Consider the following 15518-nt stretch of genomic DNA (forward strand, 5'->3'; position numbering starts at 1 on the left):
TTACAACGGTGAAGTGGTCACACTCTTCCACACCTGCTTCATATTACAGACAGGATAATTTGTCACCTTCACCAGACAGAGGACTGTCCTCTCTGGATCCCCTCTTTCATACATATTATGCATACACAAATTACACATATATATTCTGTCTGCATTCTTCTCTTCTCCTCTGCACAAAATGTAGATTCTGATGTCACCTTTGACGTTTGTGAACTCTGAGAAAATATCTCGCCCGCACACTCCAGATTTGATGAAAGTCTTTTGGTGGAAGGCTCAATAATGTAATAGAAATGATACAGTAGCCAGCACACAATACATGTCCTTTTCACATGGTTCATTTACCTCTCATGGGGGAGGAAGGCCTATCAGGTCAAATCAAAACTGCATGTGAAAAGGATATGTATTGTGTGCTGGCTACTTCATTTCTATTAATTACCGTTGTAAACTCTGCAATCATATTGTCTATTTGTATTTTTCTCACACAAAACAGTACCAATTGGAGGAAGTTACAATGCAAAACAAAAAAAATGAAAACGAAACAACAAAACAGGAACATGTCTGCAACGTCACAGTGGGTGCCAAGATAAATGAGAAACAGCGAACAAGCCCATTGAAGAAGATAAAACTTGGAGCACAAACACTGGAAACTATTTTACACTCGCCCAGATATTTACCAAGAGGGAATACAAATACAGAAGAATACAGAATGGAAACATGGATAAGACTATTTGTACTTCTCACCCCATTTGTTACTTCTGGAATCATCGGTCAATGTAAGGTATCTTTACAGTGACTATAACATACAATGTATAGTGGAACTTGTATTTTGTTCAAGTCTTATAACAGCACTGAAGTAGAATTAAAACTTACATATACTATTATAAAACTCTGTGAGAATAGGTTTGGGTAATTTGTCACTTTGGACATGGATGAAAATCCATTTATAAACATTTATGATCTATGTTCGCCAATACAGCCATTGGAGAGTTGGAGAATAGAATCTCTTTGGCTCTCGCTGGAGAAGATCTCAACATTCAATTCGAGGTTGTTCAGCCAGTCAACCAGAGTGGCACCGGAGAGTGTTTCAACCCCAAGGACAACCTGATACACCAGTTTCAACCATCCGAACCTACTGCAACTGTCAATGTGAAGCTGACGAATGTGACAAGTGCCAACACAGGAGAATACCGCTGCCAATATAAAACAGCTGCGGTTTACTGGACAGTTCTAGTGAGAGGTAAGCGAAGAGAAGCAGAGGTGGAAGTAGAAAATGAAAATGTTGAAGGCAGTGAGGAGGAAGCAATAAACCATTATGTCTAGAAACAGGAGGGATATACAGTAGGCCTCGTGATATATGTGAAGTAATAATTTAGACTCAAACAGGAACTGTAGTTTGAAAGTGACGCCTAAATGTGAGATTAAGAAAATCACAGCAACATCAAAATAAGCACAGTACATGAATCAGATAACCGACAATTAAATAAAGCAGTTATAATCGTCTAAATCCTGAACAAAAATGTTGGGAAGCATTGCTCTCAATTGACCCAAAGTGATCTGAGTTTTAAAGTCTTTTGGAGCTCATTTCCAAACAGAGGGGCCACGACAGCAGCGACGGCTCCAGAAAATTGTGACTGGGGGTGCTGAGGGCTGGCTATTTAGAGAGGGGGCTAATGAATCTTGGTTTACATAGAAGTCACAATTAACAGCATTCTCTGCACGACAGAGAATGCTGTTAATCATCAAAGTCAAATCATCTGTTTTAAATCAAATGTACCCGCAGTAATGGACATAATTTTGTAAAACTGTCGTGTCTTCCAGATGAGGGATACAGAGAGCAACCCTCCATGTCGGGTTACCGGGGTGTCGTCATTGTTGGTGTCGTCACATTGGTGCTGCTCATTTTGAATGTTGCCGGCTCAGTTTATGTCTTCTGTTGGGTAAGGAGTTCGGCATTCACTTCTGTTGGGTAAGGACTTCTGCATTCACTTAGGTAACAGCAGATGTTGTCATTGCTTTCTCACATTCTTCCTGTCATGTTTGATGTCAGTGTAGTCAATATTATGACACTGATACCAGATGTCCCAAAATGTCCTCATGAAGAGCTAGCTTAATTCAGTGTGTGCGTGTGTGCAATGTGCATGTGTGCGTGCGTGCGTGCATGCACTTTACTTTTTTTTTAAGCTTATCAGATACAGGCTATGGGAAAAATACATTCAAAGAGCCTATCAATGATCTGCAGCTACTCAGTCAGGTAAAACTGAATGTTGGATGAATGACAGTCCTTGAGCTTTGTGGGATTATAGTCACATACTGAGGAGGTGTTTGTTCAACCTCTTCTTGAAGGCGTGAACACTGCTAGATGTAATGTCTCCAACAACCACAGGGGGAAGGCTGTTCCATGTCCTTATAGCAGAGTGGAGAAAGCTCCTATCAAGGCATTTGGTGTTTGACTTGGGGGTACTCTCTGGGTGATTCGAACTGAGGTGTGAGCTTGAGGTAGTAGTGCTTTGAGGTCCACTGGACAGTTGGAAGTGTGCATCTTGTAGAGAACAGTTGTTGCTGCAACTGTTCTGCGATGACTCAGCTTGCCGATGGCGTACTGCTGTAGGGCAAGGTGCTCATCTACCCCGATGATTTTTAAGGCCTTCTTTTGGACGAGGTCCAACTGCCTGAGAGTGGTCAGAGAGGCGTTCATCCAGGCTAGGCAGGAGTACTCCATGATGCTCCTGACCTGGGTTTTGTAGATGTTGGCCCTGCCTTTAGCATCAAGCTTGTTGGCCAACTTGTCGGCCAACACAAACTTGTGTTTGTGTTACTTTCAGAAACATTAGACATTATGAGGTGCTGGTCCTCAGTGAGTTTTGGGTTGGGGTTAGGATTGAACATTCAGAGGTTAGGTTTATGGGATTGGGGGTAAGAGTTATGCCAGATTCATTCTTTAGGTGTCACGCACCAAAAGTAGTTAGATCTACAAGCTATTCTGCTTTTCGGCTTCCCGATTACTGGTTAAAATGGCAAAGGAATTGTGAATTCTGAAATGTTGATGCATGTCAGGACAATTGGCTTGGCCCTTAATCCCACATGGGATTATCATCAAACACATCAATTAAAACACAAAAACATCCCAATGTATTTCCCATAGGATTTTCCCCAAATAGCAACTCATAATACAACCTGATTATAAAGAGCTCTCTCTCTCTCTCTCTCTCTCTCTCTCTCTCTGTGTGTGTGTGTGTGTGTGTGTGTGTGTGTGTGTGTGTGTGTGTGTGTGTGTGTGTGTGTGTGTGTGTGTGTGTGTGTGTGTGTGTGACTGTGTGTGTGTGTGTGTGTGTGTGTGTGTGTGTGTGTGTGTGTGTGTGTGTGTGTGTGTGTGTGTGTGTGTGTGTGTGTGTGTGTGTGTGTGTGTGTGTGTGTGTGTGTGTGTGCCGTGTGCACGCGTGCGTGTTCGTGTGTGTGTGTGCGGTGGCCATGTTCAGGCACTAGTGTCCATCCATGTGTGTCTTTCTTATCAAGGTAATTTGTGTGTCTTTGTACCCTATCATTAATTTCAGCATCATGAGCCTGTGGGAGATGAAAGTGCAAACACAAGTGGGATTAGAGTGCAAAGGACAGAACAAAGAACAGAAGAAAGTAGAGAAGAGGACGTGGCTGCAGATTCTTTCTACACTGTAAGATGAAGCACACAAGATATTATATTCATGAAATCTTATTGCCATAGGATATTGCTTATTGCGTGGAATAAATTTGATTTAAATGTATATAGTACTAATACTCAAGACACCTTTTTTTTCTTTCTTTCTTTCTTTCTTTTCAGAGTCTAGAGCCTCGACCTGTTTCCGTATATGAGGTGCTGAACACCTCTGCGGGCGCTGGTGACATGGGACAAGGAAAAGCTCTGCCCAGGTCAAACAGATCCGTACAGCAGGTCAAGGTCAGTAGAAAAGCTCTTCCCAGGTCAAACAGATCCGTACAGCAGGTCAAGGTCAGTAGAAAAGCTCTTCCCAGGTCAAACAGATCCGTACAGCAGGTCAAGGTCAGTAGAAAAGCTCTTCCCAGGTCAAACAGATCCGTACAGCAGGTCAAGGTCAGTAGAAAAGCTCTTCCCAGGTCAAACAGATCCGTACAGCAGGTCAAGGTCAGTAGAAAAGCTCTTCCCAGGTCAAACAGATCCGTACAGCAGGTCACGGTCAGTAGAATGCCACCCAATATGTATTGAAATAGGGCATGCAAACCTTGCACCTTTGGTATGCAAATTCGGGGGGTGCGGCATAATTTTGATTGTGATGAGTCACTACTATACCTGGCCAACGGATAGGCATACAGTGGTGGAAAAAGTGCTCAATTGTTTTACTTAAGTAAAAGTACCAATACTGCAATTTAGAACTACTCCGTTACGGAGTAAAAGTACGGAATTGAAAATGTACTTGAGTAAAAGTTGTATCGGCATCAAAATGTACTAAAAGTAAAAGTACTCATATTGCAGAATGTCCCACTTCACAAGTTCAAAATGTGTACAAAGTCTATTGAAAATAGCAGATCTACAAGCTCACAATGTGTCACGTTGTGACGCATTGTGAGCTTGTAGATCGGCTATTTTCAAATGGCCAAAATGTATAGGGTTGAAGTGGTTAATTTATGTTTTCTAAAATCACCAAAGTAACTAGTAACTAAAGTTTTCAAATAATTGTAGTTAAGTAAAAGTACAAAATTTGGTTCTGAGATGTGAGGGGGGTGTAGTGGAGTAGAAGTAAAAGTACTGGAAATTGGAAATACTCAAGTAAAGTACAAATACCTCTTGAAGATTGAAGGATCAGACCTGCAATTTTCAATCTTCAAAAAGGTTCCCCAAAAGATGGAAAAGTATGAAAATAGATGTATACAAGCTTACAACATGTCACTCAGCAACACGTTTTGATAATTAAAGACTATCATAGATGTATTTTAGCAAGCTGACTCGTAGATACGAAAGTCAAGGTTATAGTTGGTCATACCTGCTCTTCTAATGAGAAATGTATATTTACAACTTGACAATTGGTTTTACATGAAGACCAAGAGAAGATCAAAACCGTGAAGAGAATCCACTAGACAAAAGGGCTTTGTATTAGGTTCCAGCTCAACAGTAGAAATGCAACACTTGGGCGGAGGGCCTGGGTTAAACGGTTGGGTAGGACTTAACAGTTATGGTTGGGGCTTATCATCATTGCTAAACCCTCCTCTTCCCAACTCTCCTTGTACAGGTGGAACAAAGAACGCATGACGAGAATGATGGAGAAATTGAGTCGATCTATGAGAATTTCTGATTCATGTATTATAGAGGTGCTACATTTATCTGTGGCCTGCTGACCTCACCGTCCCACTGCAGCGGACGGGAGAAGTAACAGATGGGGCGCCTATTACCTTCTATAGAGCGTTGCAGTCCCGCCCCCTTTCAGAACGACAAGGGCCCAGGAAATAATTCCCCATAGACGTTTCAAAAGGTATATATTTAAAGATGTTTGCGCCGCGGACAAAGCCAACTCTTGTTGTGACAAAACATGACAATAAACACATGTTTTGGGCCGAAAGAAAAACAAAACAAAAAGTGTTGTACCCTGCCTTTTTTTCTTCTTACTAATTATTTGATCTGCCCAAAACATTGTGTTTATTGTCATGATTTGTCACAACAAGAGCGGCTTTCAATAAATACTTTTTGAAAAGCCTATGGGGGAAATGAACGGGGAGCTATTTCCTGGGCCCTCGTCGGTGCAACGCTCTTCTATAGTCTCTGTGCATAACCAGAAACATATAGGTCTACTGTACGACACCTTCACAAGTCCGAGCCAATCAAAGGAAGCTATGGGAAACCAGACAACCTGCCACAGGAGAAAAAGAAATCGCTGGAGAGTTTGGTCTGACACTCCTTGTTGTGGGTGCTCATTGCCCAATGGGTGCCCAACCAGAGCTCAAAGTGAGACTTTTTCGCTGTGACGTTGGAATCTGTTTGTAACCATGCACCCCTTGGAAATAAATCTTACACACCCAAGTTCTAATATCACTGCATAGATATTAGTCTGGCCATGCATGCCAGGCTAGAAACAGCCTAGCTAGCTATGCCACCTTCTGAAAACCTGGGATAACATACAGTTGTGCACAGAGCCTAGCTGGTATAGAAACTATCTCAATTCTCCTAGTCCTGCTTCTTGTTCTCCTGTTGTTTAATGCTGATGAAAAATAAAGTGAGCTACACACCAATCTTTGTTGTCAAGACTATAGTCAAAACAAAACCATGTTCCAGACTCAGTCACTTGTCTCTTTCCTACTAGAGTATTACACTTTAGGAACACAAAATCTTTTCAGTTAGTTGACCAACATCAAGTGATGAGGCTTGATGAATGCTTTTGTCCTAGAGAATTAAGTTAGTCGAGGTGCTAGACAGGATACTGCATGGTCAAGTGGACACCTAAATCTTGGGGGAACCTTGCAAATCCGGTGACCACAGAACAGCTAGGGCACCGGATATTTCTGGGCACCAAAGCCGACAAACTTTTTCATGTCAAGGACCCCCAAATTGACACTAATTAGCTCACGGACCCCCATTTGAAAAGCTATGCCAGGGACCCCCATAAGAGAATATCCACTTTGGGAACCACTGGCCTAAGGGACCCATATGGAACCCTGAATTTCTGAATCATTGACCCTCTGAATTTCTTTGAGGGCCAATAAAGGTTTTTCTTGTTAATATTAGACCCCAGAAAATGTAGGCATGGAACACGTACCCTGCCCAGATCCTTATTAACCACACTAAACCCATGCCTTGCATCATTGCATGCCATGGATGGAAGGTACAGTTTATTTCAACAAGACAATCCACAATGAAGTGCTTATAATCCCTTATATGCAAGTATTAAGACAAAGTGCAAAAGAGATGTCTTGAAAACTAAGCCTTTAAATTTAATTAATTAAGACCAATAACCACACTTAACGTTAACGAAGTGTAATTCATTAAATCTTTGTCAAACTTAATTACATTTAAAACGCAATTAGATTGGTCGGAGGCGCTGTCTATCATTCTTCCCTTCTATCGAGTTCCTCTTTGTTGAACCCGCCCAGCTCTTACGCTCCCAACCAATGGAGTCGTCGGCTGAGGTTCTACCCATAGATCTATCAGCCAATCGGAGCACTGAGCGCTCAGACGGACTTCCTGGTTGGATTCGTTGTTGTTTTCTTTTCACATCATTTTGACAATGGCTGCGGAAGGTGATTTTCTGATGAGATACCGTGCGGTGTCAAATAAACTGAAAAAGTAAGCTATTTATAAACAGATCCACCTCCTTATCACTTTCACGTACATATATTGGCATTCAGAGAGGAGACAGAATGTCTGTGTAAAATTAGCTCTGTAGCTAGCCATGGTTGGCGTTGCCTCTAACGCTAAGGCTTTATATCTTTTATAACAACACTCGCTCGGAACAGGCACACTAATATTCATGTGTGAATAGAGGCAATACTTTCGAATTTAACGATACAGTTACATGAGTTAACACTTCCATCAATCCAGGCTGGTGTAACATTAGCCTGAGATTTAGACTCGTAGATGATTCTGACATTTTCAATCTACGAGAATCTGTCAGAATCGATAAATACATCAGAATCGATAAATACGAGAGTCTAAATCTTAGGCTAGTGTAACGTCAGTGCTGCCTCTGCCTATAGTTGATTGATTGATTGAAGTATTTATTAACAGTTTGCAGAATGGGTACATTTCACATGAAAGCACAACTCAATTCAAAGACTGTTACTGTGGACGACACACTGATAAAGCATTACACTTGTTTACAACACTGTCCACCATTTCCCTTTTTCTCAAGAGTTTCAGATCCTTAAGGTTGCATTTGGATTCAGTAATTTAGCTGGGGGACCCCTGGAACCTTCTCAGGGACAGGGACCCATGGGGGCCCCCCTGACCCATAGGGTGCTGTGATTGATGTAACAAATGTGTTTTCATTTCAAAGGCGTTTTCTACGTAAGCCCAATGTAGCGGAGGCGAGTGAACAATTTGGTAAGTGTCATCTACAGCTGCATACAGTACGTGTCAACATTAACTGTTAAAAGTACATTGCCATAATGTTGTTTAAGTCTGCAGACTTTTGTAGGCCTACATAATTGACTAATAGCAATTATTTGAGATAATCGCAAATAATTTTGTCATTGTCATAATCGTTTCCACTTTGAAAAATGTTCATACATACAAAAATATTATTTGTATATTTCAGTTATTTGTCATATCTGACCTGTGCATTTTTTTTGACAACCAGGCAAACAGAAATGTATTCTTTATTCATATGTTCCAATGTTCAATGCAAAAAACACAATTAAATTGTTAATCGTAATTATTTGTGTGACAATTAATCGTCAACTTAAATTTGTAATTGTGACAGCCCTACACTTTTGTTTTGTCCCTTTGTGGTCCTCCAGGCCAATTAGCTAAGGAGCTGAAGCAACAGGACTGCCTCCAGTATGCTGCATTCTGTAACCTTGCTATGGCACGGTAAGAGTCGTTAGACACAACTAACTATATAACAAAAACCTACTACTTCATACTGCGGCAAAGTCCTAGCCCTAGATTCCAAGTTCACACAGTCATAGAACACTCGTACACAAATACATTTTCGTGGACGGATTCATGTTGGCGCTATTCCAATTCATAGACCTCTCCTCCATGAACTCACACAATAATTAATTAATTGCTTAATGATTTTGGGGTCAGCTCTTGTCGCCTACTTGTATGATATCCAGTTGAAAGTTCTTGCGGACAGTTCTTAGAAGGCAAACATTTTTTTTTAACATTTTTACACATGAGCAAGTGAAGTGAGTGTGGACATTTAGGTCCTCAGACCATCATCAACACTCACGTAGTCATTGTCATCATTGAGTGCTGATGAAGGTCTGAGGATACGGTAAGTGTGAGTATACAGACACAGAGTAGTAGTAGTACACACAGAGCGTGACAAATTAGAATGCAGCTGAGATGACTCCCCCCTCACATACACACACACACACACACACACACACACACACACACACACACACACACACAGAAATGCATTCAGAAATGCATTCAGTGTTCTTAAATGCAATGAAGCTACCTATTAAATGCAATGAAGCTACTTAACTCAGTACAAGACCATAAACACCTAATTTGAGCAATGCACACACGTTAATAATGACTTAATCCTCATACATAAGATCACAAATACGTAATGGGTATCTTTTTCTGCAGTTTGAATTTAGATTTGAGAGTGATGCGATTAAAACATGTTGTGTGCCAATTTGAAAGGGCCAATTTTCTGTATCAGAATATTGTCACTAAAAACGCCGGGACAACACTCCACACGTCCCAAACTCTTCTCCCTTTTGGCTCCAAAACTGTGGAATGCACTTCCCATTGCAGTCAGAACTGCAGCATCACTCCCAATCTTCCGCCGTAGTTTGAAAACCCACCTTTTCAGACTCCATCATGGCCCATAGCACTTACCCCACCCCCTTAGATAGCAATTCTGTAGACTTAGATAGCATTTGATACAGACTTATAGCATGTTATGTAAACAGCATAAGTGCATTGTATGTAGTCATAGCACGTCATAGTACATAATGTATATCACAGTAGTATAGATGTATAGCTTATATGTATAGTTTCATTATAGATATTCCACTGTTACTTTCTTAGCTTACGCATGTTTCATGATAAATGTTTTTATGTGATGTATTCCCCATGCTTTTTGTTCTTGCTTAATGTAAGTCGCTCTGGATTAAGAGCGTCTGCTAAATGCCTAAATTGTAAATTGTAAATTGTGCTTCAGAGTTATAACTAATGGAACCAAATAAGGTCTTTTGAGCTCTTGCTAGGTTATAGCTACTTATCACATGATTGTACATGTTGGGTTTGTGCCTGTAGGTGTGAGCAGACTCTGTTCAATGCTCCCGGAGAGGCCCTGGCGTTGACCGACGCTGCCCGCCTCTTTCTCTCCTCGGAGAAGGAGAACCGGGCACTACAAGCCCCAGGGTTCGATGAGCATCTACAGGCTGCACTCAACTGCTACAGCTTTGCTATTAAGGTAGCTTTCACCTGCTGTTTGGTAAACCCATGCATGAGCATGAGCTCAGCATGAGCATCCATATTCTCGGCATGTCATAGGCGAAACATTTGGTGAAGATTATCTCCAATCAGAATCAACTTTACTGTCACGTCACACACGATTACAGGTGTAAACAAGTGGGCGAAATTCTTATTTGTGTGAGCTCTCAACACTGCAGTTATGGGAGGAGTTAGAATAGGGGAAGAGACAATAGAGAACAGGTCAGATAACAGGAAGGTACATTAAAATCAAATATGCACAATGCAATACATAAGGTGCTTTATAAAAATAAAATAAAAACAATGGATAAATGGTACTACAGAAGGCAGAAATGATTCTTGTGCAGGTGGAAAATATATTATCTAGCAAAACGCATACATCCTTTTGCAGGTATATAAATTCACAGTTTGTGCATGGTTAAAGAAAGGAAAAAACGCATCACGTTTAAAACCTGATTAAATAACCATTCTTTCCCCAACTATAAATAAATATAAGAACATTCAGCAAAAAGCCGATCTACAAGCTCAGAACATGTCGTAACATGAGCATGTGGATCGACTATTTTATGCAAACGATTTGGTGTAGACTGAGGGAATATATGAGGGGAAGTATGGAACTAGATCTGACTGTAAGGTGGTTTTTCTATTTTATGCAAGTCAAATAATCAATTTAGATAACAAATTCAAATGCAGTACCTCTGGCATTCTGGGTAGTGAGTAGTGTTAGAGTACAAGTTAAAGATATTTAGCACATCGCTCAATACGATAAAAAAACACCTGACATTGAAAAGGTGAAAATCCAAATGTGGGAGAGTCGGATAGTTGAACATCTGGACAATAGATTTTTACTGTACATTCCCATGGTGCCCTCTTGCCTACATTCCTTTTGAGACTGTAGAATAAGACGATGCTTTACAAATGGCTTACAGGTGTACATTGAGATGAACCAACCGGTGATGGCAGCCAGCCTGTCTCTAGAACTTGGCAATGCACTCAAAGTAAGTCAGCAGAGCTAGAATGATTCTACTGTTCTACTGATAAGTCTACGAAGTGGGCAAATTCCATATAAATTCTCTTCCCTCACTGCCCTCTTCTTCCTCTAACACAGGAGATGAACAGACCAGGTGAGGCTATTGTTCATTACCAGAGGGCAGCGGAGTTGCAGACACAAACCCCTATCGAAGCTCTGCTGTCCATGGGAGAAATGGCAACCTGCAAAATTCTTACCCGTGAGTCCATTGGTGTTTGTGTGTGTGTGTGTGTGTGTGTGTGCGGCTGTGCGCGCGTGTGTGTATTGCAGATTAGTTTATCTGCAACCGCAGCTTTCTGGCTTCTCTTGTTTTGCAGGTGACTATGATGGTGCTTTGTCCGTGCTGACAGAAATGCAACTGTTGTGCCAGGAGAGAGGACTACAGCTGCCTGGCACTAACACCCCTGTTGGTGAGGCTCTGATTCACTAGTATAATCTATTGGGGGAAAACACAATGTTTGGCCTTGTTTTCTGCAGTCTTTCCCACTTATCTGTCTGTCTACCCCAAATCTCTTCAACGATCTTCAACCTCATAACACGTTGCGTTTTAATGTTGTGTGACGCACGGACTTACAGACATACCTACTTTTGAGCACCATGGTCGCCTCCGGGGGGCCCGTTCGGTTCCAACGGCCCAGCATGTGACGTTATCATGTGTTCCATATACAGAAGTATCAAGACTGGGGAATGTCATGGGGTATCATTAGTAAACACCGCCGTCATGACTTAAAAATGGGGCCCTTGTATTTCTTTCAGGGATTGCCCCCAGGGGTGCGTGAGCTGCCTCTAAGGGGTGCATGACATTAATATTGTAATGGTGGTGCTAGTGTTATAGTTATTAAAAATGTGTTAACTAATATATTATTTCAAAATGTATATAAAAACATCTTAACCTTTTAATGTTTTAATTAAGAATTAAATGTACCCAAAATGACTTGATTGAGAGCTCAATAGGCCTATTGTACAGTTGTAAAATGTTCTTATTAGTTTAAAGTTCATGCCTACGTTTTTTTTTTAACGTGTCTGTCGGTAGCAGGGGGTGCATGGGCTAAAAAGTTTGGGGACTGCTAGAAGACCGGCTTTTATTTCTTTATTTTAACGGCGCCCCCGGCTATTTATAGAGGGCCAGCTTTATTTTTTTATAACTTTATTTATAAGATTTTCGTAGACAAACAACCCCTCATGTACCCCACCCTCCCCGGTTCCATCACAAAACAAGAGGGCCAGCTTTTAATCGAATAGAGTCACTATTGGAGGATTTACGGTATTATGACATGCCATGAAAGGGTACGGGTATATGGTTCATGCAAATCTACAAGCTCGCAGCGAGTCACATCACAAAGCAGTAGATGTAGATCTGCTCTTTATGCAAATTGTATTATTCTTGGAAAATCTGTCCAAAATGGGGAATCCCAGGGTTAATGTGGTTAAAACTTGCTGGCAAGACCTGTTTACATGATTTTATGTGTAGCATGATGACCTTTGATAAAACCTCTGAGGGATGTACAGTAATAAGGCCGTTTGAGACGGGGAGCGACTGACGCGCATTAGTGATTCGTTTCCAATGAGAGACGTGCGTTTATTCTGGACACGTGGAGTTGAGGGTCGTTGACGCAAGGGAGCGCGGTCCCGTGAAATTGTTGTGTGTGTGCTTGTTTGTGCATGCGGATTGTGGTGAGCTCATGAGCAGACGCATTGCTGATCCAGCGTCACTCCCTCCCCATCTGAAATGGCCTGTAGAAAGCTTATTGGATGGATGTTAATCATGAGACATTTAGATGTGCAATTGCTCGGTTTTCAACTTGTCTTCATTTCCATTCATATCAATCTCTTATACATCCTCCTAGGTGCATTTCTAGATATTGTGGCCAAGTGTGAGATCTCCAGAGTGCTGCTGCTGATGTTGCTTGAGGTAGTTGTCTGCCTGTCTGATCATTTGGGCATGTCCAGTGCATATGTGTGCCTGTCACAGACACCACCTATTACAACTTGAATGTATACGGTATACAGTATATTGTATAAAAGTATCATTATTATTATTATTATAAAGCTCTATATTCTGATAGCTCTATATTCTTATAGTAGTCATTGCTAAAGAGTGTTTGTTCTGTAACAGGAGTCTCCAAGCATAAAATACATTTTTAGATCGGGATACCAATTTTATCCAATCAGGATAGAAAACTCTGAAAACACAAAACACAAAAAGATTATTAGATAGTCGTTTGTGACGTCAACATTTAATGGAGAATTATACAGAAGAAGGGTGTTTTTGCCTGATCTCATTAGAACAGTGGGATTTAGGTTGAAATGTGTTGGGTGATCGGTGAAGAACTTTCAACTGTGTTCTATTGCAGCCTCCACCTCAGAAGCTGTTACCAGAACATGCCCAGACCTTGGAAAGGTACGCGTGGGAGTCCTTTGACCCTCATAGCCAAGGTAACTGTACTTGTCCTTAACCCATTTAGGGCTGATGTCGAAATTTAAAAAATGTATTTTTTTCCTAAAAAACCTCATGTTTCTATATTAGTGGTTCTCAATATTTCATGTCAAGGACCCCAACAATTATATGTAATATGCATCCACCCCAAGATTTGAGTTATAATGTTCACTCTGAAAGAATATATATTCAAAGATTTGAGGCACATTTTTATGTTTTTTCAAAAATAGCAGACCTGCTCTATGAGCTTGTAGATCTGCTATTTTTCAATAGCTAAAGTATGGCATAATGCTTAAAACACCAAAAGGGTCCCCGTACAGAATGGGTTAATTTGACTCATCTAAGAATACATTTGACAACCAAAAAAAAACATCTTAGAAATTATAGATAATGTTTGGCACCATAATGTTTGTACTCTGTTTACCATGAGTAAACTACCATTGTAGCAGCAACATCATCAGCAGATAATCCCCTCCCTCCTATATTCGTTTCATAACTATTCCCCTACAAGCTCACAAGTCAACACGACGCGTTGTGAGCTTGTAGATCTACTATTTTCACAACTTCTTAAAGGTTTCTCCCTTTTTTTTAAAGGAATTGATGTTTCTTTTGTAGGACATTTTGTTGGAAACATTTTGTCATAGCATAACATAGGACTAAAGTGGTTAAAACTAGGAAGAACTAGTATATATTAACATATACAGAATCCCAGACAACATCATGATATCAATATAATATCAATATTATTACCTAGCCCTACTCGTCTTTCTTTCTTTTTCCTTTTTGACACTGTGTTTTTGTTCTCTTACGCAGTGACCTTCCTGCCTGAGAATGTTTTTCTGCTGCTCCAATCAGTAGTGGTGAGTAATAAAATCTACACACTTGTACAGTTTGCAGGATTTCCTGGTCCTAAAGGTTTCACGTAGGAAAAAGCGTGTTCACACATGGCCCAAGCCAAGGTGCATTTTAATCCAGGAGTAGCTACTGAGAAAGATGGGGTGAAGTAATTTGTACGTGTGATCTGTGTCAGGGGAAAATGACCAAAGAACCATAAAGGCTGATAGGGTAGGGAGAGGCCTTGTCTAGGTGATCTGTATTTGCAGTTAGGGTTTTATTTGCGCACTGTGTAACAGAAAATCTGTTTTGCAGATGGCCTGCCAGGAGAAAGACACAGAGTCCCTCAAGTCTCTTCAAACTGAGCTATGGTGAGCATTCAAAAATGTTAATTTCCGTCACGTGTCTTGGGATTTAGTTGTGTTTCCACTACTCCTGATTTCGCTGCGTTTTCCATATTGATCCATGTGTTTGTGTGCTCCTGTCCCCCTCAGGCCATTTCTCTCTGCTGAGCAGAACCATCTACTCCACCTGGTGGTTCAGGAGCGTATCACACCCTCTGGGCAGGGGATTTAGTTCAGTCCCAGTCCTAACTAGCTCCTTCTTGGAATCATACACAATGGAACATTCTGTCTCTGCCTAGGTCTGTTTTAAGACCTGAAGAAATGCATTCACAACCGTGGTATTCTGTAGCTCAGCAATTCCCAACCTATGGGCAGAGGCCACTGGTGGGCCATGAGGATATTGCAATTGGACCCCCAAATAGAAAAAAATAAAAACACGACCAGGTGTTCAACGGAGAGACGAGCTGTTAAAAGTAGTACCAGAGGTGCTCCTGGATCAATTAGGTTAAAACATAAAACAACAGAGCATCTGGGCACTTGGTAATAATAATAGGAAGCGAAAGGCCTTTATTAAATCAAGGCAAACCTCAACATGTTTTGATCACAACAGTTCTTCATCAGGGCATATGAGGGAACCCAATGGGCCTCTAAATAATTTGCAAAACAGCTACGTTAGTTCCATTCATTCAAACTGTAACATGATTGATTCATCATTAACATAAACGGTCAGGAACCACTGCTGTAGCTCTTCCTTTGTTC

At 41.0% G+C, this 15518-nt stretch overlaps 2 protein-coding genes across 2 annotated transcripts; both read left to right on the forward strand.

Moving 5' to 3' along the window:
- The first annotated feature begins 589 nt into the window (after positions 1-589).
- Positions 590-6219, forward strand: nfam1 (NFAT activating protein with ITAM motif 1). The gene is made up of 6 exons (XM_080759353.1): positions 590-773; positions 977-1237; positions 1819-1937; positions 3552-3668; positions 3815-3931; positions 5238-6219. Exons 1-6 carry the CDS (start codon positions 707-709, stop codon positions 5298-5300), a joined length of 744 nt encoding a protein of 247 aa, XP_080615479.1. The 5' UTR covers positions 590-706; the 3' UTR covers positions 5301-6219.
- Positions 6220-7178: 959 nt separating this feature from the next.
- Positions 7179-15511, forward strand: f8a (coagulation factor VIII associated). Its single transcript, XM_080759797.1, has 12 exons — positions 7179-7282; positions 7992-8038; positions 8455-8527; positions 9935-10094; positions 11044-11112; positions 11223-11343; positions 11462-11554; positions 12992-13056; positions 13499-13580; positions 14395-14441; positions 14731-14786; positions 14910-15511. Exons 1-12 carry the CDS (start codon positions 7224-7226, stop codon positions 14989-14991), a joined length of 954 nt encoding a protein of 317 aa, XP_080615923.1. The 5' UTR covers positions 7179-7223; the 3' UTR covers positions 14992-15511.
- Positions 15512-15518: the final 7 nt, after the last annotated feature.

This window comes from Protomyctophum bolini, assembly GCF_963924005.1.
Source record: "Protomyctophum bolini genome assembly, chromosome: 3".
NCBI lineage: Eukaryota > Metazoa > Chordata > Actinopteri > Myctophiformes > Myctophidae > Protomyctophum > Protomyctophum bolini.

Excerpts from the sequence above, each read along its gene's own strand:
- nfam1 (XM_080759353.1), top strand. The coding sequence starts at position 707 with ATGGAAACATGGATAAGACTATTTGTACTTCTCACCCCATTTGTTACT. Across the intron at positions 1,238-1,818 it reads CTGGACAGTTCTAGTGAGAG|ATGAGGGATACAGAGAGCAA; the intron begins GTAAGCGAAGAG and ends CGTGTCTTCCAG. Across the intron at positions 1,938-3,551 it reads CAGTTTATGTCTTCTGTTGG|CATCATGAGCCTGTGGGAGA; the intron begins GTAAGGAGTTCG and ends CATTAATTTCAG.
- f8a (XM_080759797.1), top strand. The coding sequence starts at position 7,224 with ATGGCTGCGGAAGGTGATTTTCTGATGAGATACCGTGCGGTGTCAAAT. Across the intron at positions 7,283-7,991 it reads GTGTCAAATAAACTGAAAAA|GCGTTTTCTACGTAAGCCCA; the intron begins GTAAGCTATTTA and ends TTCATTTCAAAG. Across the intron at positions 11,113-11,222 it reads AACTTGGCAATGCACTCAAA|GAGATGAACAGACCAGGTGA; the intron begins GTAAGTCAGCAG and ends CCTCTAACACAG.